The sequence below is a fragment of the Channa argus genome, chromosome 13 (genome assembly GCF_033026475.1).
Source record: "Channa argus isolate prfri chromosome 13, Channa argus male v1.0, whole genome shotgun sequence".
Lineage (NCBI taxonomy): Eukaryota > Metazoa > Chordata > Actinopteri > Anabantiformes > Channidae > Channa > Channa argus.
In genome coordinates, this window is record NC_090209.1 from 17,985,587 (window position 1) to 18,009,151 (window position 23,565).

The 23,565-nt window shown below is 38.0% G+C and overlaps 1 protein-coding gene across 8 annotated transcripts in view; it reads left to right on the forward strand.

Moving 5' to 3' along the window:
* The window catches only part of cacna1db (calcium channel, voltage-dependent, L type, alpha 1D subunit, b), a 71,523-nt gene that overhangs the window by 14,517 nt on the left and 33,441 nt on the right, over nt 1–23,565 (forward strand). For all 8 annotated transcript variants that reach the window (XM_067526482.1, XM_067526484.1, XM_067526485.1 and 5 more), the window contains exons 4-9: nt 14,481–14,620; nt 15,041–15,183; nt 17,615–17,767; nt 19,552–19,748; nt 21,779–21,882; nt 22,332–22,501. In XM_067526482.1, coding sequence (XP_067382583.1) covers nt 14,481–14,620; nt 15,041–15,183; nt 17,615–17,767; nt 19,552–19,748; nt 21,779–21,882; nt 22,332–22,501 — 907 coding nt within the window. The remainder of the gene's footprint in view (nt 1–14,480; nt 14,621–15,040; nt 15,184–17,614; nt 17,768–19,551; nt 19,749–21,778; nt 21,883–22,331; nt 22,502–23,565) is intronic.

A 23,565-nucleotide genomic window follows, 5' to 3' on the forward strand; every position in this document is an offset into this window, starting at 1 on the left:
TTTACTGTTCTACAAATCCATCAAAGTCAAAACATTTTCCATTTTGCCAAATTTTGTTCAACATGTATATTAATTCTGGGGTTAGTTGCAAATGTTTTATAAGAAAAACAAACTTTTGTTAAAATGTTACAATGTTTATCATTGTTTGTCATCCAGATGTCCCCAATTGAGACACAACTTGTACCTGTGGAGTGAAGAGAGTTGAGCACAGGTTGTGTTTTTGTGATCAGATAATAATGCAGATAACAGATCACACACTACCCACACACTGGCCTTCGATCGAAATAGAACAAGTCCCTAAATTAGCTCATTTAGCTACGGATGTAAGGATGGAGGATGGAGAGGTGAGACAATCTGAAGAAGAGCATAGTTAATGTAAAGGTTAATGCTTCATTTACCCTGTTGGTTTACAGTCTGTTAAAGCTCACTCAATGTCGCCATGTCAGGTCTGTGTGTGAGCGTATTCGGGGTGTCTTTGTGTGTGTGTTAATTTATTTCGGGTGGATTGCCATGCAGATAGAAAGTGTTGTTTACTGGGCTATTACACAGGAAAGAGCAGGAAAAGAAGGCTCATGTCTGAACTTTGTATAAACAATGTAAATGAAGTAATGCAATTTTTTTTTACAAAACAACTGCCGCACATGATTAGAACAATAAATAATAAACTGACCAAAAGATCAGCTACATGATGACTAATTTGACAATATCAGTAGATTAAGAATGTGATTAAGAGTATGCATGTGTGTGTTAGTGTGTGTGTGTGTGTGTGTATCAGCAACCACACTCTTGATGTGTCTGGAAGCAGCACACTATCCTGGTATTTAATGAAATTTAATGAATTTTGATTATTTTGCTGAGTTGTGTAAAAAGAAAATCACTAGTCCCAGGTGTTACTGAGAATATGCTTGATTTCTCTGCTTCAAAAAATTACTTTTTAATCCTAATTTTAGTAATGTTCTAAATTAATAGTATTTTACAAACCCCAACACTAGAAAACCAAAATGATATAAAAAGGGGCTCGCCTCTACCCATGTTAATGTCCATCAGTCTGCAACCTATTAGCTCATTTGTCCGTGGTCCTCTGTTGTTGTTCAGAAATAAAACACACGTGACAAACACATTTGCCAGACACACTGCTCCAGTCACTGACATTTTCTTCATTCTCATACGCTTGGTTTAAAAATTTTTAACATATTCACCCAAATAGGAGGTTTCGATAATTCTCTATAATAATTCAATAATAGTGTGTGTGTGTGTGTGTGTGTGTGTGTGTGTGTGTGTGTGTGTGTGTGTGTGTGTGTGTGTGTGTGTGTGTGTGTGTGTGTGTGTGTGTGTGTGTGTGTGTGTGTGTGTGTGTGTGGTGCTAAGACACTGTTAAAAAAGCCTTAGGACATCTGTGATCATACAGCTTTATGAGAGTGCAGTCCGACCATTGTAAGTCATTTCCTCTCTTCTCTGAGCTGTCACTCCTCTTCATCATTATCATGTGTTAAATATAGACTCTCTTTATGAGTACAGCAAACATGCTCACAAATACACTGTTGCATTCAAAAGAAAAACAACACTCACTAAGGAAGATGGAAACATTTGTGTTGCTTTATAGAGAGAAAATGCTTTATAGAGAGAAAATGCTTCATAGAGATTTTTCACCAGTTGGGGGAAAAAGCCATATATTATATTAAAACAGCTTTACTTTAATATTTCTTTAAATGAACTATAGATAGGTCTACTCTAAATGTTCCACAAACAAGACTCCTGTGTGAGTGTTTGTATATTTTAAACTGAGCCCAGGGGCTTTACAGGTTTTTAGGCCTTGGGTGACAGATGTCAGGAGGCCTTTTGAACCGACTGCTAAGCACTCAAAGGCCCAGGGACCACATACTACAGGGAATGTGGGCCACAAACACAGAAAACACACACAAACAAACACACACACACACACACATTGTTCTAAAGCTTTTTCTTCCCAAACCTCACTGTGCTCAGACAGAGCACAGCCACAGAGCAGAGCACCCTTAATGAATGCAGTGCTAAGCCTTGGACACCAGACCAAGAAAAAAACACAGTGTTCTGAACTTGACCCAAATTGCTGTCTGTTGAGTGGAAGCTCACTAAATTGAATGCCTCACACAGGCATGATCAAGTGTTGTGAATACTGATTAAAGCAAAGTATATACATAGTTTTATTTAATATCTGCTGTTTATATAAAATATTTTCAGTAGAAATTGGATACACTGAGAACAAATACTACACAAACACAAATATTTGCTTTAAAATGTACGATAACTATTCACTATTCAATAACTCTAATCACTGTAATGTCCTCCTAACTTTCTCTCATTTGAAAATGATTCATTTCTCAGCAACAAACATGTTTTTACCATTCTTTAGATGTTTCCAATTGTATTATTTGGACCAACTGGTCAAAGATAATTATGAAAACAGCAGTTCATTGAATAACAAGGAAATGTGATGATGAGATAATCTGTAACAGCTAAACAGGTTCAAGGCTCTAGGATAAGCCATTTTTTAATCTGAACATTTTTCCGCTTCACATCTGGACTCTTTGCTGAGTGAACAAAGTGATGGATATGAATTCAAAGCTATATTCAAAGCAGTATTTGACTTGTTTATTCAAATATGTTTTGGTTTAATTATTTTTCTGAAATGTATCTTATTGCTGGAGAGGTGCTGGAGAGGCCTCTTGTGAAATCAAACTCCATGAACAGCACAGCCGCAGAGAAGAAGTAGTTGCTCCTAATCATTTTTTAACAAGCCGAATAATTCTAATCAATCAGAATTTCAGCTATTTCTTCTTAATTACTACCTTTTGCAGCGTCTTATTTATTGTAATTTTTTAATGACTAATACCTAAACTGTACTGTGCACAGCTTGGTAGAGCAGAGCAGAGCAGGTAGAGGAAGGCCTGGATGGAGCAGAGCGGATTGACTTTGAGTGGCGTGCTACCGCTAGCTGAAGTTCTACAGGATTTTATAAGTGTATCATGATAGGAAAAACCTTGCTTTTAGGGGAATGGTACTAGTTTGTACTGACATTATATATCATAAGGAAACTATAAGAGAGCCTCTGGCTAAGTTGGTAGAGAAGTTGCCCACAAGCCACGGCCTCAGTGGTTTTTATGTTAAAGTAAGTACATTTACGATCAGGTGTCTGTTAACTGACTAAAGGTAATTTAATTTGAGTGACAATATTGTACTTGTCTATGTTGTTAAGTATATACTTACAACATCCCGTGTTCATTAGTGTTGTATGTTGAATAACAAATGTGTTGTTAACTACGCTGTGTTCTCTGTGTGATCTCTGACATATATATGCTGCCATGCACATTGTGTATATGTATTTTAACTAGCTGCATGTTTATATTCATTGTGCTGCTCCTTCATCTTGTTTTACATACAGCACAGCCGCTGCCTTGACAACTGTGGTCATGGAGACTTGTGGAGGATCTGAGGAGCAGGCTCTCAACAGGAGAGAGAAAGCATGGAGAGAAGAGATGCAGAATGAGAGGAGTGAGAGAAGTACAGGAAATTGAGATAAGAAAGAAAAGGACATGATAGTGGTCAAGAGAGGGCAGAGACGTGCGAGGAGACCAAGGAGGAGATAATGAAAGCAAGACAGAAAGGTGGAAGGAGGGAGGGGAGGAGAGGTTAAAACTCTGGGTGATGAACAGATGAGAGGGGAGAATGGGAAGAGAGATGGATTGAATTAGAGCAGGAGGGAGATGAAGAGATGAGGAAAGATAAGAGAATAAGAACAGAAGAATGAGGTGGAGACTGTGGGGGAAATTAACTTGTTTTCATACCTCTTTCTTCATCCTCTGTTTTGAATGCGACCTGCTGTTTATTTGTTATTATCATGTTTAAACTCATTCAGAATTAATGCTGAGTTAATGCTGTTTTGAGTAGCATTGTTCGGCAGCAATACTGGGTGTAATGTGTGTGCGTCTGTCATTTACATTGGATTGATGATGATGATGACATATATGACCTTTTCGTATGGAGGCAGACTGCTGCCACAGGCAACAATCATTATGCCAACTCTGGATTAGTAGGTAGCTTTGGGTGGTGAGCCAGTACCAACAATGGCTGTTTTGACTGTCATCCACAAGTATAAAAAGCCACTAGGTAGTCATATGGGCTTCATTGAGGGGGGAAAAAAAGAACAACTGTAGAGAGAACAGGCTGAACTCAGCTGCAGAACCATCGATAAATAGTGTCTGATGCTGTCACAGAGTTAGAATAGATATAAAGGCTCTGTGTTGGACAGTGGGTGGCAGAAGGCACCAGATTGGTAATCCTGATATCTCACTCTGTGCAAATGACTTTTTCCAGTTTTTTTCCAGTTTTTCCTGGAAGATCGTGTGGACATATATAGACCTATAATAGACCTAATATCTGCCGCATTTACCTGGCAGCAACTGTCATTCTGTGGAGTAAATTCAAACTTTTAGTTTATGACTAAGCAGGTGCAGCTGGGCAGAGAGAGGAGGAGAAGCATCAGGTGACAGTGGAGAGAAAGACTGGAGCACTTTAAGGTGGAGCTCCGCCAGTGAGAATGATATGGTGAAAGACAAAAAAGAAAACTGAAAATAACACCAGTGACTAATGAGCTATAACAGGCTAATTGGTTTAATAATATAGGAAATGTTATCCTCTGTATGCTTATCTCATTTCATCTACATCATATCACAGGAAAGACCTTTGTCTCCTGTGATGAGCGAGACGGTGAGACAAAAAGGAAAAACAGAAACATACCGAGAAAGAGAGAGGCAGGCAGAGAAACAGGGACGCCAAAAGGGAGAGACATGAGGGAAGCAGACATGAGGTGGAGGAGAGGCGTGAGGCTGACAATATAAATCATATCTTTGTGATTCTCCTCTCCTGTGCCTTGTTCTCACTGTTCCAGGACAACGTAGTAGAGGCTCTTTCTTCCTTCTTTGTTTCCCTTCCTTTACTGGAACTATGAAATGCAATTTAACGTGGAGAGTGTTTACAATATGGAACATCAACCAAATAGGCACAGACTGTAATGTTGCTCTATAATCATTATCAATAAAAATCTGTTCCATGTAAGAAAAAAAGAAAATAGTCTCTTAGTATGTTTTTACTGCTCATTGTGCAGTTTGTACATTTCTGCCCTTAAAGGGTTACTGTTGACCCAGGACTCAGATTACCAGCTTTTAAACTGATATGAAAACAGGATGTTTCTATGAGGGTTTTGTACGGTCTGTGTACGTGAAAGATAATAAACATATAATCTATTTGTTCATGCTATAGTGTTTAGAAATGACTTAAAAAGCAAAACGTGCAGTTACAACCTGTAGCAAACAACAATTAATGGTCGACTGAAACATCCATAATATACATTTCCATCTCTCATGCTGCATGAATGCAACATGCAAAGAGGCAGATGGACACTCGGGCAAAGCATACCAAATTCCTCAGTTAACAGGGTCTAGTCCTCTCTATGTGCGTGTAATGGTAATCCTACTTTTTCAAACTGAGCGTTTTTCCGAGGAGCTTAAAGTATAAATTTAGATGGATGGAAAAGTGTGTTCCGAGTGCTTTAGCTTCCCTTGCTGACATGCTACAGAGAAGACGCTGTAGCTAAACGCCTATTGCCATCTTGCAAGAATAAAAGGAGCAGTAATGATGGTGACATTAGAGGCTCTTTTGCTCAGCCTGTCATTGTGCTCTGAACCAATGAGCAGCACATCCTCAGCTTTTCTGGCCCTCATTATTTTTATGAACACCAATGGGAACACAAGTTCAGAATTGATTAGCCACGGCTGGCGGCCTGGCTGATTTACCTTCGTGAACTTGAACCCATGTTCACACACACATCGACTCTCACGGGCACGCTCAAGCACATGCACATGCACACACACACAGGTCTTCCAGAGCTTGGACTGTTTTTATTACTAAAAAGAAACTAGCCTGAAGCACTGTGCCAATGGGTTTTAATAAAATAGAAGCCTTGTCAGCAAACATTACACTTCAGACTCTATTCAAGTGCTTGACCATCAGAGCTGCTTCTCTTCTTCTGTTTACTTAGTGAATTATTACAGCTGATTGTGACACATTACATTATTTACCTCAGATTTTTCCAAAATTAAAACTTTGAATATATTCAGAGAAAACCTGGTAAAATAATAACATCAGTCACTCACTTCATCAATGTGTGAAAATAGTGTGTATGAACAGGGATTTGACCAGGGATAGACTAGCACACAGATACATGCACACACCACTCACACTGGCCTGAACAACATAGCATCGAGTGTTATGTCAGCTTGTGTTATTGCCATAGAAAGCAGTGACATTGAGTGAACCTGTGTCTGCGCCATGTGTTTGTGTGTATGTGTGTATGTGAGTGATGTTACCAGCTGTTCTATTAGGCAGACTGTGTGGTGCCAGGCCAGGCCTTCTTGCTGTGTGATCACTTTAAGCGCACAAACACACACACACGCAAAGAAAATACATATAATATTATATGCAGTAAAGCATTAGAAAGCAGGGTGATACAGTTGTCAAAACAAGGTGTGTGTGACCAACCCAGTGAAAGAGACCGTGTATGTTTATCAGTACAGCACCAATGTGGAAAATATATACTGTAGCTGTTACACAGTTGTATCTCCACTTTATCACCTAAAACATAGAAATTGAAATGTTGAAGGTAGGTCAAAGGTCAAACAAAAAGCACATGAGGACTTGTATGCTAGGTTGGACAGTAAAGAGTGAGATGTGGATTTGTACAGGTTGGTGAGGCACAGAGAGGGGGAGGATGTGCAGCAGGTTAGGTGAATAAAGATAAGGACGGAAATGTATTGACAGGTGCCAGAGTGTGATGGAAGGAGTACTTTGAAGAGTTGATAAGTGAGAAAAATGAAATACAACAGAGAGTAGAAGTGGTTACGTGTGGATCAGGAAGTTGCAAATATTAGTAAGAATGAAGTGAGGAGGATGTCGGAGAGGATGAAGAGTGGAAAGGCAGTTGGTCCTGATGACATACTTGTGGAGAGGTGGCAGTACAGTTTCTGACTAGTTTGTTTAACAAGATCTTGGAGAGTTAGAGGATGCTTAAGGAATGAAGGAGAAGTGTACTGGTGCCAATCTTAAGGACAAGGGAGATGTGCAAAGCTGTGGCAACTACAGAAGAATAAAGCTGATGAGCCAAACAATGAAGTAAAGAGTAGTGGAAGCTAGGCTAAGGACAAAGGTGAGCATTTGGGAGCAGGAATATGGTTTCATGCCTATAGAAAATACAACAAATACAGTATTTGCTTTGAGAATGCTGATGGAGCGGTACAGAGAAGGTCATTGGGAGTTGCATTGTGTCTTCGTAGATTTAGAGAAAGCATATGACAGGGTGCCGAGAGAGGAGCTGTGGTATTGTATGAGGAAGTTTGGAGTGGCAGAGAAGTATGTTAGAGTGGTGCAGGACATGTATGAGAGCTGTAAGACCGTGGTGAGGTTTGCTGTAGGTGTGACAAGAGTTGAAGGTGGAGGTAGGTCTATATGAAAGATCAGCTCAGATAAAGTCAGAAAAGGCAGATTGAGGTGGTTTGGGCATGTTTAGAGGAGCGACTGTGAATATATTGGGAGAAGGATGCTGTGGTTGGAGCTGCCAGGCATAAGGTCTAGAGGAAGACCAAAGAGGAGATTTATGGACGTAGTGAGAGAGGACATGAAGTAAGTTGGTGTGAGAGAAGAGGATGGAGAGAATAGGGTTAGATGGAGGCAGATGATTCTGTTTGGTGACCCCTGAAAGGGAACAGCCGAAAAGAAAAAAAGAGGGAAAGATAGAAATTGAAGTATACTTGTCAAAATTCACATCTAAACAGAAGCTGTCTCCAGCAGACACTCCTGATTGTACTGTCTTTTGTCTTTAACTATTTTAGTAAACACAAATCTGCCTAACATCCTTACCATCAGTGTTTTTTAATAACAGTGGACTCTTGTCGTGGAAGCTCCTCGACATGAACAAAGAATGATGGCGGCGAAATGAGGTTGTTTTTTTCTTACTTCAAGCAGCAAAGCAACTGAGAGAAGGACAAAAATATACACAATCTCCAATGTTAACCAGTCATTCATCTCTGGATAAAGAAGATGAAACTGTATTAAGCAGTCTGTCTGTGTTTTTTTTTTTATTTGTTTGGAAATGTATTTGTCTATTTTTGGTTATTTTGCACCTTTTTATTGGTATTTTTTGAAAGTTTATTCAATTTTTGCATATTTATGTGCACCTCTTTGTGGTTGTTGCGTGTTCTATAACAGAGCTCTTCCTAGAAAGTAATATGGTAATATGGGCCGCTGAGCTGTTTAGCCGCTTAGCCTGTACCTGGTTGTAATCCATCTATGAATCTTTGCTTACAAAGATAAACACCCCATAAAATCTGGCTAGTAATCACTGAAGTGTAAATGTTTTAATTTTTGTTTCAGCTTAAAATATGTTTTTACCAAGTTTTTGTTTTAAGATGATAGGATTAGGTAAAGAAAGAGAACATGTGTCAGGTCTCACTTATTTAGTCCTTACTGGTTGCCCAGCAACCCACAACGACGAGAAGAGTCAGAGAAGTCACTGGTCCTTTAATGGTCGGCTTTTTAAATCCATCTGTCCATTATCTTAACTGCTTATCATGTTAAGGGTTGTGTGGGGGCTGGAGCCGATCCCAGCTGTAACTGGGCAAGAGCTGCATTGTGGACAGTTTGTCAGTCTATCACATGGCTGACATGTGGAGAGAGACAATCATTGGGAACATCTATGGGCAATTTGGAGTTACCAGTTCACCTGACTGCATGTGTTTCCACTGTGGGAGAAAACCTATACCAGCACAGGAAGAACATGGCAGACAAAAACTCCCCAAAGACAGGGGCCAGCAGGTGAGAAGTTCAAACCCCTTGTAGCTGTGAGATGAGGATTAAACAACAACAGTAAACAATTTAGAATTTTGGAGAGCACCAGGCACTGGAATACTGGAAACAATACTGTTTCCAGTATTTATGCTAAGCTAAGCAGCTCTGCTGGCTGTACCATCTAATTACCAGCCAGAGAGGAATCATATTTCCCAAAATATCAAACTATTCATTTCATGTACCAATAAAGTTTCTTACATACCGTTGAAGCACAAAAATATTATATGGCTTTGTGTTATACGCTACTCCTCTATATTACTTTGGTGTGCAGTTGGTTCCTCTTTTCCTTTTCTGTCCACTGCTGTTCACACATTTTCAACTAACACATTAATACATCACATTGTTAAATCTGTGCTTTTGTTTAATTCTGCTGCAGTATTAGTTACATTTGATAAACGTCCATCATCATTGAAGTACAGTACTTGTAGAAGAGCTTAGAAAAACACCCAAATCAGTTAGATAAAATCACATTCAAATGATTAATTGGGTGGTCATGTGTGGTGCAGCAGTGCAAAAAAATAACTTGCTAGTATAACTGCAAAGATTCACACAACATAATGTGGCACTTGCACAGTACAGCCAACACACCAGTGCTGCTACCAGTTCTTTCTTATTGGGAAACACATTAGTGAATTTTTACCATTTCATAACCTCAAGACAGAGTGTAACAAACTGCCCTGCAAAATTAACCCTGCAGTAGCTTTGTCAAGCTGGGGAGGAAATGATGGGGGAAAATAATTTATTAAATTTGAGGTTGTAAAGGCAAATTGTAATTTTTTTTTTCATTTTAGCCCAATTCCCTCAGAGTTCACTGAGTCATGAAGTGTCAGTAAGCTGATGGATAATAAACTGCCTCAACCTTACTCAAAAGATCAGCGGCTTTCAGCTTGTCCCTTCAGGGGTCTCCACAGTGGAACGTGTTTCGCATGTTGATTTGGCATGAGTTTTTACGTCGGATGCCCTTCCTGCCACAACCCTCCCATTTTATCTGGGCTCAGGGCTGGCGCCATGGTGGCCCTTGATGACTGGGCAGGGCAACACCTGGTGATTTGATTCCGCAGCCTTCTGCATCCCAAACCAAGGCTCCACCATTGAGTTACCAAACCCCACAAATTAAAAAAAAACAGGACGTATTTTACCTGCTCGAAACATACACCAAAGTGTGTGTGAATGCAAAGAATGTCATCGAGAACATTTTGTTTGCCCTCTACACAGAGACTGAGCACTCTTGGCGACAGGTCAAGCAATGAAGATTTCTTGTTTAGCTCCCAAAACAGGGGATTTAGGAGCTTATAGGAGGGCCCACTCCTCCTTGAATCAATTAAGCTGTGTTGCTTTCTCTCTGTTCTCATTTCCTGTGGTTGTGTTGTGCTGTGCTCTATGTTTGAGTAAACACATCTTAAAAGCAAATATGGTAAAGTCTAAGGGGTAGCAGGGAGGTGATTCAACAAAGTACTAAGCAAAATCTTATGTGCGTGTGATATTTCTGTTTTTTAATTATTAATACATTTCTAAAATTTTGTTTTTACTTTGTCATTATGGGGTAATAAAATCAAATGTAACTAATACTGCAGATGAATGAGAATTTGTTTTTTTAAACAATTGTAGTATCAGGCTGCAACATAACAATATGGAAAAAAGTAGAGGGGGTCTGAAAACTTTCCCACTGAATACCACTGTCAGCAAAAATATATGGGAAGTGGAATTAGTTATTGAACCATTCAATTCTTTTATTAAAAACAAGTTGACTCTTTTTATTTTCCAGACATAGAATACAAAAACTCAACAATTATTTAACAAATTATGTTCATTCTCATGAATATTTTGCAGATTTAATAGACATTTGCTGACTCTTAACAGTTTTATAATGCTCTATGTTAAAACTGTTAAAGGACTGTGCATTCACCGGAGCACATCTGCACAAAGCTCTTTTTTCTCTGACCCAGTATATTGTACCAGAGCCAATTGTCTTAAGTATCCCAACTTCAGGTCTCATTCTCTGCCCACACATGAAACAACCCTGATTTCCATGGCAACACTATCCCTATAACAGCCATAGTACAAGCACAGAAGGAGACGACCATGAAGCACTAGGTGCAGTGTTCCTCAGAGCTCAGAATCACTAAACAAGAGTGGTGAGACTCAATGCTGTAATTTTAATAATTTTATTTACAATTGGGGAAGCACAAAAAAACAACCAAACAAAAAAAGAATATAACTAGCACCTAGTCTCCTAAAGAAACAAATCGAAAGTGGTTGAAAGAGTTCAAGTGCCATAATTCATCTCTCTGTTCACCTCCAGGTCATTACTTGACCCAGGTCTCTAACGGAAACAGTTTCAGGCTTGCAACATTTGTTATTCTCTCACTCCATTTACTACTCAGGACCCCCCATGGGAATGCGAAAAACAAAAGGGATTTTATATTTCAAATTTTGAATAATATACTTTTTATATTAATATTTATTATTAAGCTTCATGCCATGTGTATAATACAGTAGCCATCATGAGATATGTAATAGGGGCCAGGGCAAATGCTATTACGTTTTTGCCTATCGTTATTAAATCTAGTTCTGTACCCTGAGGAGGAGGGTACATAACTGTGTGTGTGTGTGTGTGTGTTTGTTTTTGTTTGTTTGTTTGTGTCTAAAAAGGTCATAAGGTAAGGACCACTTTAATTGTTGTCTCCATACTCTTGCAGTAATCTATACTCTTCAGATCCAGTTCATTTTTACCCTTACTAGTGGTTCTTACTACTGCTTCTAACCTGAACAGTTGGCTGAAACACACACACACACACATCTGCACACACACACTTAGTCAGTTATTCACTAAGCAAAGAGCGGATGTTTCAGACAAATGTAAATAACAGGAGCGTGGGGCAAGAATGTTAAATTGGATGAAAACAGGTGTGTATTTATTTGAACTTCGGAGGCTTTTATCAGTGTGAAACAGCCCTGAGGCATGATGTTTATTGACCTTAACAGGTCATCACCCAGCTACTGTAATTGCACACCACTCAGCTTACACCAGTCAACGGTTAAGAGGCAGACAAAGACACAGCCATTGTAGAAAAATCTCTATTTAAAACACAGCTGATTTAGATAATTTGAAGCCCTCTGGCTATTTTTCGGTATCAAAGGCCTGTAGCAGTGATTTTGCATCTTTTTGTTATATAGGATATTTGTTACATAGGATATTGCACAGTGCTGTTCAATATGTGATAAAGCATGCAAAAATATTTCAGATTCAGGGTATTTGCTCTTGCTTGAGATGTTTAATCCATCATAAGCAACATGAAGTCTGCATTTCTTTTTGTCAAAATTATAGTGTTGTTTTGATGTAACACAGTACAGACTTAACAATAATGCAGTTTAAATTAAAAACTGTTTAAATTGTGTCGATTACAGAGCCCATGTAGGGTGCTTCTTCACTGCACGTTTTTAAAGTTTTAAAGAGTTTGATTCCCTCCAGAAGATGTTTGTGGCATTAAGACATAATATTTGTGGCTTGGAATTTGTGTCTGAAAGTATTTTTTTTCCAATACAGTTCTTCTACAAACTACCACGTAGTTTGTAGTTTGTCATAAAATGACTCCACCCTCAATATAAAAAGTCAGAAGAAATAAATAAATACATTTCAAAGGTTTTTTCGAACACCTTTTTATTGGGTGAGCACAGGAACACTTTTCCCCCTTTGGCACATGAATTGAAAACAACCACATATTGTTCAACTCCTTAATTATCTCTTTACACAGTGAAGATAAAAAAAAACATTGCTGTGTAGAAAAACACACTGGCGCAGCTACTGTATTCCAATAACTGCTGTAAAGTATATGTTCCCTCTGTGGCTATCTCTAAGTCACCACTGCCACGAGCGTCTATAATCCCTGTGTAAAACTGTCTGCTTGGCTTGCTGCCTTTTAGAAGTGTGGTGTGAGTTAGTGTACTACTGCAGGTCTCTTCACCAGCACATGTGGGTGTGAAGTTTGAGTGCACATTACTGTTGGTGTCAGTGTCTTTCATTGTGCATAATGTGTCTGCGTGAGTCTTTGTGTGGCTGTCCAAGTGCACGTTGTGTGTTTGTGTCCTTTAAATCAACATGAGAAGCGCTTAGCTTAATGGGCCTTAAAACCTGCCGACTCACTAACCTTTTGCTGCGAAGCAGACAGAGAGAGAGAGAGAGAGAGAGAGAGAGAGAGAGGAGTTACGTAGGAAATTGAAAGACAAAAAAAGTGGAGGTGAGAACGTGAAACAATGTGGAAGCACAATCAATAGATGTGTGTGCAAATGTTAAAATTCAGGACCTGTTTCCACTATTCACACATTGTTGCCATGGAAACATGCTGATGATGCAGCAGGACATATAGTATGGCTGAATAGTTTTTATTTGTATGGCTTCTTGGCTCTGCATTTCTCAAAGATAATTTGCCAGTTAAACAGCACCAGCAACACTGTGATATTTTTTCCTTGGGTTTATGCCTGATGAATTAGAGTATACGTCCACCCTGACCATTACTGATAACTGCTAATTAGCTGGTTATTTTTTTTTAGTCTTAGCTACATATGTGACACAAACCACTTCCTGTGCTGTGTCACCGCAGGTTAACTGAATGCATCATAATGTGGTTGAAGGCAAAAGGGCTGTAATTTCATACAGGATTTCTCCACTCACATCCATCCACCCAGACGGCCAACGTTAACTCCAGCCCCTCATGAGGTTAACTTCCTTCCTGGCATGTAGATTTCAAAGCTATAAAAGGCACAATTTAACTCCCTTCCCTTTGCTCCTACTCATATCTGTGTAATCAATTATTACAAAAATTATTTCAACCAGCGCTGCTTCTGCTACTCTTGTTACATCAATAAGCTTCATTACACACACACACAAACAAACACACCTTCATATATACACCTCACATACCAGTTAGTTCTAACAGTTTGAGGCTTGAGTTTGAGGTTTGAGGTTTGAATGTTGCAATGTCCTGTTTGGACATTGCCTGTTTGGCCCCCGTTTTTTAAAACTGTTTTATGTTTTAATTTTTTTAAGTATTTCAATAAGCATGTCCTCTACATTTGATATGCAAATAAAATCCCACCTTGCAAGGTACATTTGTTTTCAAGTTAAATGTGGGCTTTTGCAATAGGATGCAAATGGCACTTGAACCGTGGATACTGTGGCCAAGCTAAGTGTGAGTGTGTCATTATAAATAACAGGAAGAACAATTTTTTGACACTTTTTGGAGACATGATCTATGTTAACAGGAATCATGAGGCTGTGGACCAAAGTTAAATCAAACATACTTTTATACTTTAGCACAATAAAGAAGAAAAAAAATCAGTTGCCATGCCAACAGTTCTGGTGAGCAGGGACTATTTTCTCTCTTTTGTTTTCTCTTTACGTGCATCTACTGCTTATTTAATTGTGGCAAACACCAGGCACAGTGTATGTTTTTGGTAAATTCTAACAGACTTTATTGAAAAATCTTTGCATCTTCTTTTCTTCTTATTTTATTCTTTCCTCTCTCCTGTCTCAATCCATGCAGGAAACAGTAGAATATGCCTTCCTGATCATTTTCACTATAGAGACTTTTCTGAAGATAATTGCCTACGGCCTGGTCATGCACCAAAACTCCTATGTCAGAAATGGATGGAATATGCTGGACTTTGTCATTGTCATAGTGGGGTGAGTTCACACGTAACATATAGGATGGACTGTATGTAAAAATACAAAATGCATAAACATACACATGAACACACAGCCTTGTTTGGGGTGATGGACTTCAGTGAACAATGTGATAAGATGTGAAAAACTAAAGGTAAATAAGAAGGGACATAAAGGAAACTCACATTAAAACAAGTGCTGTATATAAATGTACACAAACAGGTGCCTGTACAGAGACACGTTACAACACAGACACATTGTTTTGTTTAAAGCTTTCTACCTCATTTCCTTTCATCAGTTTTTCTCCCTTTTTTTTTTGACATCTCCATCTCTCTTGATCTCTCTCATCTTCCTTGTTTCCCTTCTCTTTCAAAACTCTGCCTTCATGTCCTTTTATTTCTCCTTTCCCTCTTCCACCTTAACTTTTGTTTTCTTCGCCAGGTTGTTCAGTGTGGTTCTGGAGATGATAACCAAAGACGCTGACTCCGGTGGCCAGTCTGGAGGCAAACCTGGTGGGTTTGACGTCAAGGCCCTCCGAGCTTTTCGCGTGCTACGACCCCTTCGCCTTGTCTCTGGAGTTCCCAGTGAGTTAACTACTGGTTAAAGAGCAGATTTTAAAGCCTCCCTAACTAGTTTAGCTTGTGTGTCAATTTAAAAAACATAAGTTACAAAAAGACAAATAAGTTAGAAGAGCAACCTGTTTCCTAAAATTTACAATAACTAAATTGCAGGTGGATATTGTACTGCAGAATCATATAATATATATTAATGTACCAGTGCTAAAAAGAGTCATGGTTTTCTTATTTGGCTCCGATGAAAGAGTTTTAAATGTAATTGTGTAATTGTCACAGCATGATACCTCACTGGCCAGTCTGTTTTATACCAGAGTTATAAACGAGGACAGGCAAAACATGTCTAACTATACTTACTAAGTAGTGACATCCTTCATGTGAGCAGAAACCTAAACTGCATATGCCCCTCTTCTTTAGTGTACTTCTCCATTATGATCTTTTTAGATGTTGTTGCTTTGTTTCATACATAAAGCATAGACTTTAATTGTTTAATCTAACTGTACCACAATCAGTAAAATAGTGTATACAATGGGGTGACAAAACTTAAATTCAGCATTGTGATATTGTACTATATCACTTGAGTATTATATTTATTGGCCTTGTTTTGCTTCAGTAGAATAATGTCATGAATAATCTGTCCTTAGATCTTTGAATTGGATAAGGAAAAATAGAAAAGGTGTTGTGTAATTGAGATTTCCAAAGATAATGGTCTATGATACTCTAATGTAATAACATCCCTCAAAAAGAGCAAGACAGACTATAGATAACAGTAGGAGAAGCAGAGGTGAAACTAATTTAAATAGAATGGATACATTTCCTTAGTGAAACTTAAGTATTTTGATAGATACCTTATAACTAACAATCTGTGATAAGGCTTGAGGGCTTCAAGTGAAGTGTTTTATAATTTGAATTTGGAGTATAAAGCATTTTAACACTTTTTACCTGTTTAATTAATATTAATATTAAATAATATTAAATACTGCAACTATATTGCATTCAAAAATGTACAGTGTAAGTTATTGTTGTAGGTCTTTTAAATAAATGATTAGGCTAAAATAATATTAAAACGACACCTGTTCATGACCCTGATTATTGCCCTCTAAAAGTGATTGTTTTGTATGGTAGACAATTAGTAGAACTAAAAAACTGCAAGTGGACCTATTGCCCAAAAAATACTCTGCTACAAGTAGGAGCATCACTTGCACACAGTAAAGTGTAATGTAGTAATGTTAGCACAGTGAAAACGTTAGTGAGGAAATAAAAATCTTTTTTTTGTTTTTGACCTTTACACAAACACTTCGGTGGACGACCACTCTACCTTCCTGTGTCACACTCGCCCCAGTAACTAGTGTTAATCAGTAGTGGGCCATTTCCTGTGTATGAAGCAGCCTAGTTGTTCTTAATATTATATTTGTGGTGCATGTATGACTGAAGACTGTCATAACATCCACATCCATATCCCTCTTCCAAAACATAAATAAGATAACCAGTTTAGTTGGGCATTTTTTATCGTGTGCACTGTATTTAATTTAATTTAACATGAATATTTCATTTCCTGCAAAGAAAACATCCTCTAAATTTTTGCTTCTCTGCCCAGTTCCTACATTACCCAGGAGATTATATTTTCTTAACTGTTGCTGTTTTCAGCACACATTTGACCTTACATGAAGTTGCCCTAATGTGTCTGCATACCTTGAGTTGCCATGGCAACGCATCACTCACAGGTCTAGGGAGGAAAGGACCTCTGCGAAGGATGAAGCTGAACTGAGCTGAAATGACATTTTCAATTCTACTTCAGTTTAACATTTGTGATTATTGGATAATATATACCCTTTAATTAAGTGGTGGTATTTCAGCTAGGTGGCTGATGTCACAGAGGCCTGCATGCCATTCAGACATTATAACTGCTGAAATATAGATAATGAAAAAGTGATAGATCGGAAGAAATTGCATATCTATTTGTGTATTTGTGTTTGCTCCTCAGTGTATGTATGTGTACTTCTACTCTGTGTATTAACAGAGGGGCAGCTAAATAAGCATTTCCTGATCTCTGGCTGGCCTGCCACTTTTATTAGACTAAAATAATAATCAGTGAGTAAGTTGAACAGGGTCTTTGAATACACAATTTAAAGCACAAAACATTAAATTGAGAACAGACTGAGCACATCATTTAATAACGATCAATGTAATTTAACTGTCTTGTCAAAATATCTGGAATTGTATGAAAGAAATAACATTTGCTTTGTTTTCTTTTCATTTGGCTAACAGCCCGGACCCCAACATCTCTCAGATACCAATATCTTTTTAAATCCAATTAATGAGCAAACCATTGCAGTTTTAGTTTATTCATCAAATAAAACAACTCATATTACTGCTATTCTCAAAATTTAGGAAACACCTCTGTAAATGTTGCTGCGATCCTGACTCGTGTGTGTGTTTGCAGGTTTACAGGTGGTTTTAAACTCCATTATTAAAGCCATGGTTCCCCTGCTTCACATCGCTCTACTAGTCCTCTTTGTCATTATCATCTATGCCATCATCGGCCTGGAGCTCTTCATTGGCAAAATGCATGCTACATGCTATGTAATAAAAACAGGTAAGAATGTTAAGAATGTGTTGACAATGTGTTTGTTTGTTTTCAGATTGTTTTATGCAGGGGACTTGCCTGGTAACTTGTACAAGAGTTTAGAAATTTCATGCGTTCTAGTGATTTTTACCCTTTAACCATTTTTTTAATCCTTGAGAATGAATGGGCGCATGTACCTTGTGTGTGAATGGTCACATGCTGCTGAGAAAGGGACAGAACAACAGATGGTGGATTAAATTGTGATTAAATGACTAACATCTACTGTAGCTATTAGGTAATCACACTTGATCTCTACTCCTGCACTTCCTATAACATGGGAGACTTATTCAAGAGGTAAAGACAAATTAATGCACAGTTAATTAATCATTAATGTGAACTGTAAACACACACACACGTGCATACATTGTAGTCATGCCCTGAAATGGCTGGGTGACAGGAGGTTGGTGTGCTACACACAAACATTACCGCAGTTTTCGTGGAGTGTTGCCTTTCTTTGTCATCCCTCTCTTTCTCACACCTTTCGCCTTATCTCTTCTTTTTCCGTCTATGATTTCATCTGTTTGTTTGTGAACATCAGGAGAAGAATTGTAGCCATAAGTGTAGAGGTCATAACAGAGTGAGATAGAAGCTCCCTTTAATCCTCCATAGCTTTTTTCTGTTCAGTCGGCCCTTAGAAAGGCACTTACCGTGTGTGTGTGGGTGTGTGTGTGTACAAGTGTACATTTCTGGGTGTGTGTGGCACAAAGAAGTAAAGTAAAGTGTTATACATTGTGCTTTTATCTACTATGCATATGTTGTACTGTATATGTATTAACATAGGTTGTGAATTTAGTGTGTATCATAATTTTCTGAGTGTGTAATGACTGCATGATTACAGATCATCTAGCAATAAAGTGTTACCTAGAATATGTTGACGTACCAGAACCTGTATGGAGAAGTCTACATGAACTTGGGATCTCCTGGATTTCTCCTGAAATGGTGGATGTCAGGGGTGGGACCCATTTGTCACATTGTTGACATTCCATGGTCTGTACAGAATAATTAGTAGATAAGTTCACAAAGTAACACATAATAGCAGCACATGGGCCATGATATGTAAAAAATGTCTGAACATGTCTGATCAGTCATGTTACAGCTTCTCCGTTGTCTTCTCTCTCAATTTAATAAAGGTTAGCCTGCAAATAAGTTTTTTATTAGCCGGAAACATACCAGTCCATGAACCTTAATGAGTTGCTGTGAGTATGCAACTGTCAGCTTAAAACACTTTATTGCCAGCACCTGACAAAAGCCCTGTTAAAAACATTTTGTGGTGACATTATTTACATATTTTATATGTGTAAAATATAGATTTTTATTTATTTATTTATTTTTTGTACATGCTATAAAGCTGGAGCTTTATTGGACATAATCTAAATAGTTGCACTTATAAATGGCCAGATCCCACTGGTTTAAACTGAACTTAAGTTACCAGAGCTTGTGATGCATAAGCTTGCAAGCTTATAAATGCCGGGAAACCTACCTTACAGAACAGGCTCATATTTGATGCCCAAGTTAAAAATAACAACAAAAAATACTAAATTGAGTGATAAATAAAGGAATTTTGTAGCTTGCCCACATTATGCAAACAGTAACCACTCTATATCTCATAGAAAATCTGAAAAACATGAAATCAGACCAAGTTACTTAGTTTCTGTTTTTTTGGGTTGGAATCAGTGGTTTTAATAACATCTTTACATGTAATTTTTCTTATTCAAATAGTGGATTTATCTCTACATATCTGTACACCCCTTTAGGTGCCCTTGCAGAAGAAGAGCCCACGCCATGTGCGGTATCAGGGCATGGCCGTCATTGTCTGCTCAATGGTACAGTTTGCAAAGAGGGCTGGCAAGGCCCAAATAATGGCATCACCAACTTTGACAACTTTTTGTTTGCCATGCTCACGGTGTTCCAGTGCATCACCATGGAGGGATGGACTGATGTTCTCTACTGGGTAATCTGCCGCTCTTCATTATAACTACTTTGAATACCAAACAGGGAACTATATATTTGGTTTATTAATCTCTATGCCTCACTTTTAAAACTGTATAACTTTTTTTAAATATTGTGTTGATTCCATGAAAATCATGACCATTTTTAAAAATAATCTATTTTCAGATATGAACAAGATTGCAGATATAAACAAGATGACATAGTTGCTAGAAAGGGTTTTTGAAAGGTTCTTTACTTATGATGTAAGTCATTGTATTTTTTTAAACTCAAAATTACATTTCATTTAAAGGATGGCAATATTCCAATTTAGGTGAATAAGTGACAAAAATTATAACAATGCACATAGGCAAGGCAGTTTTTTTCTATAGTACGTTTTACACAATATAAACACTAATATATATCATTATATAAAAGATTGTTTCATACAGAATATTATCACAATTATTACAGTATGTCTTAAGATACATTCAAGGTTTTATTCAAACCTGCAAAAACCATACTAATTGAAGCCCTGAATATATAAAATCTTAAATTACCTCTCTCTCTCCTACAAATCCAACATATATTATATTTTACTGCAAAAACATCCTCACTGAGTGCTGTGGCCACAGCCTGAACCATCACCTTTCTTTTAATCAATAACAAGTATTATAAAACTAAAAAAAATGCTCATTTCTAAACCCTCTGTTTCTCATTAGCAAAAGAAAAAAAGAAAAGAAAAATCACCAACAGCTTTTAATTATCCAAAACACTCAACAGCATTGAAACTAAGCCCAGAAAGAGTTTTCATCACAATGCACCCACATCTTTTTATTGATGGAAAATCTATGAAATAATGAATCTCTCTCCCTCCTTCTCTTTTTTGTGTCTACCTCAAACTCTTATGCATGTATGTGTTGCCATGGCAATCCCATGCTAATATTGATTTTAAAGTGCAGAAAGGCATTTTGACAAGCCCCTGAGAAAGATAGATAGATGGACAGATTCATACAGAAATATTAATGCATTCAATCTGACCTTTTACCTTTCCTTCAGAAACAAATTAATTAAATATTAAATACTAAAAGGTAATCCTGCAGTGTAGGCTGTGTATTGGGCTGTGGTGTGGCTGAAGGCATAGTTGGACTGTGAGGTTTTTAGAAGGTAGATGCATTGATCTACCGTATGTATATTAAAGAGAAGTTAATAGTTGTCAATTGCAAATAGCTCCAACATGAGGCCTTTCCGTTCCGTACCAGAACCTATTTCTCATCTTTGGATACCACCTCTTGCTAATTACCAACACAATTCTCTCTCACACAGTGACATCTAGTGATCACTGTTCCTGTTTCAGTTTTAATAGCAGAGCATATAAGTTTTGTCTTTCACTCTGAAGGAAACAATTTATTGAGCTGCAATAAATAATTTAAGTTTTCTTAAATTCACAACTGGAGTGGTGACATCCTTAAGTCAAACAAGATGGGTTTGTGTTCCAAAGCTGTTACAATGAATCTCTAATGTAGTTAATTGATTTCTCTGTTGATGAACTCATGATATATGGTGGGATGTTGTGATCTGGTAGAACTTTAAAAGTAACGAAAAACATGTTTATATTCTTTTGAGAGGGACCCTGTGTAGTTCCTGTCTTGTACAGTAGCTGTCCCAGCAACTGTACTGCTAGAGATTCTTCAGTGTGTATGTTTTTGGGGAAGTCTCAGTAGTTATCTCTGTTTATGTTACTGTTCATCATGCCCGAATGCTGAATTTTCTATTCTCTGTCTTTGGGTTAGTTTATGTAAAAGACTTCAAAAGTGCATACCAATATGAACATTTTAAAATGATAAATGGTGGTTGAGTGTTTAGCGCTACTACCCCACAGCTAGTATAGTGTGGGTTTGCATCCCCAGCTGCCTTTCTTTGTGGAGTTTGCATGTTCTCCACGGGCTTGCATAGGGTTCCTCCAGGTATTCTGAAGTGTTCAGATAATGGATGGATTGATAAACCAGGTTTAATATGTCTAACCCTCTCTTCTCCTTCTCTTCTTGTATTTAGATGAATGATGCAATGGGCTTTGAGCTGCCATGGGTTTACTTTGTCAGTCTGGTCATCTTTGGGTCCTTCTTTGTTCTCAACTTGGTTTTGGGTGTGCTGAGCGGGTAGGTTTGATTCTTCAGTTTGTGATGGTGTTTGAATTGTGTTTTGCATTTGCCAGTACTATATGTTTTCCTTTTTCCTTTTCTATAGCTTTATGACTTAATTTGATGTGTGTTGGAAAAGGTTCAAAATAATAAATAAAAATGGTCTTCATCAGACAAAACCAGTTAATCAGGTTTTTTAGATCAAAGCATTGCATCCAATATTTGGGGAGATTGTTTTTATTATAGTGTGTGGACAATATTATATACATTGTACAATCATTGGCTTTTGTTAAATTGTTTTTATTCTGCACCTGAACTCATCTTGGGTTTGATCTGCACACTTTTCACAGTTTTTGCTTTGCAATTTTTCCAACCACGATTGCTGTTACTGTGACAAACAGTTTGGTGTTTGTCAGGCATAAAAGTAGTTTTATGTGATTTAGGTCATAATGCTCCGTCTTTTCCAGAGAGTTTTCTAAGGAGCGAGAGAAAGCCAAAGCTCGGGGAGACTTCCAAAAGCTACGGGAGAAGCAGCAGTTAGAGGAAGACCTTAAGGGCTACCTGGACTGGATCACCCAGGCCGAAGACATTGACCCTGAGAACGAGGAAGAGGGAGACGAGGAGGGCAAGCGTAACCGTGAGTTACATGCATTTATTTTGTCCATTTATGTTTGTCTAAAACAAGGGACGACAGTGGCTCAGTTGCTAGAGTGGCGGCTTACCGACCATAGGGTTGGAGGCTCGCACCCTGCTCTTTCCGACCACGTGTCGAAGACTCATCCCTATGAGAGGGTTGCATCAGAGAGGGCATCCAGTGTAAAAACTGTGATCCGCTGTGGCCACCATGAACTCACATTATAAGCCGAAAGGTAAAAAAAAAAGGTGGCGCTACAGTTTTAACTAAACTGTGGTTTATGTATATTACGTTTATACAGATCAGCCATAACATTAAAAAAGGTGAATTGATGATTATCTTTTTACACCTGAAATGAGTTGGGATATAATATATTGGGCAGTAAGTTGTTGAAGTTGTTGCAATAGAGGCAGGAAAAGGAGTGTTACGAGGATAATGAAAAATAGTCCAGGGTCTCAATCTTAATCTGCTCGAGCATATGTGGTACAGTATCTGACCCATGGAAGGCCCACCTGGCAAGGTACAGGACTAAAAGGATACGCTGCTGACGTCTTGGTGCCAGATACCAGAGGACACCTTCAGAAGTCTTGTGGAATCCATGTGTGCATGGGTCAGAGTTGTGTTGTTGACACAAGGTGGAGCTACAGTGAAATACTGACACTATAGCTTTTTTGTTTTTTTATTTTAATTAGTGCTAATTAAATTTCTTTTTATAAAAGTGTTTATGTGTCTGGGTCATTTTGGGAACAGAATGTTAACATAATGAATTGCTTTCGAGTAAGACATTCTAGCACTTGATTCTCCATTTTTACGTACATTGCTGTGTTTTGACTGATACAGTTGAAGGGAGGTAGCTGACTATTTGTGTTGACGGTTGTAATGGGGACCAACTTATATTTAGTCATGAATGGTTGCTTGAAGCATCTTTAAGATCCTTTAAAACTCATTTGGTATTAACTTAAAAAACTTTAACAACACAAATTTTTTTTATGTACATCCAGTGTATTTTAGCGAATCTCAATTGTTATTGATGTTCTGCGAAGATTTCTCTTTAAAAATTATTTTGC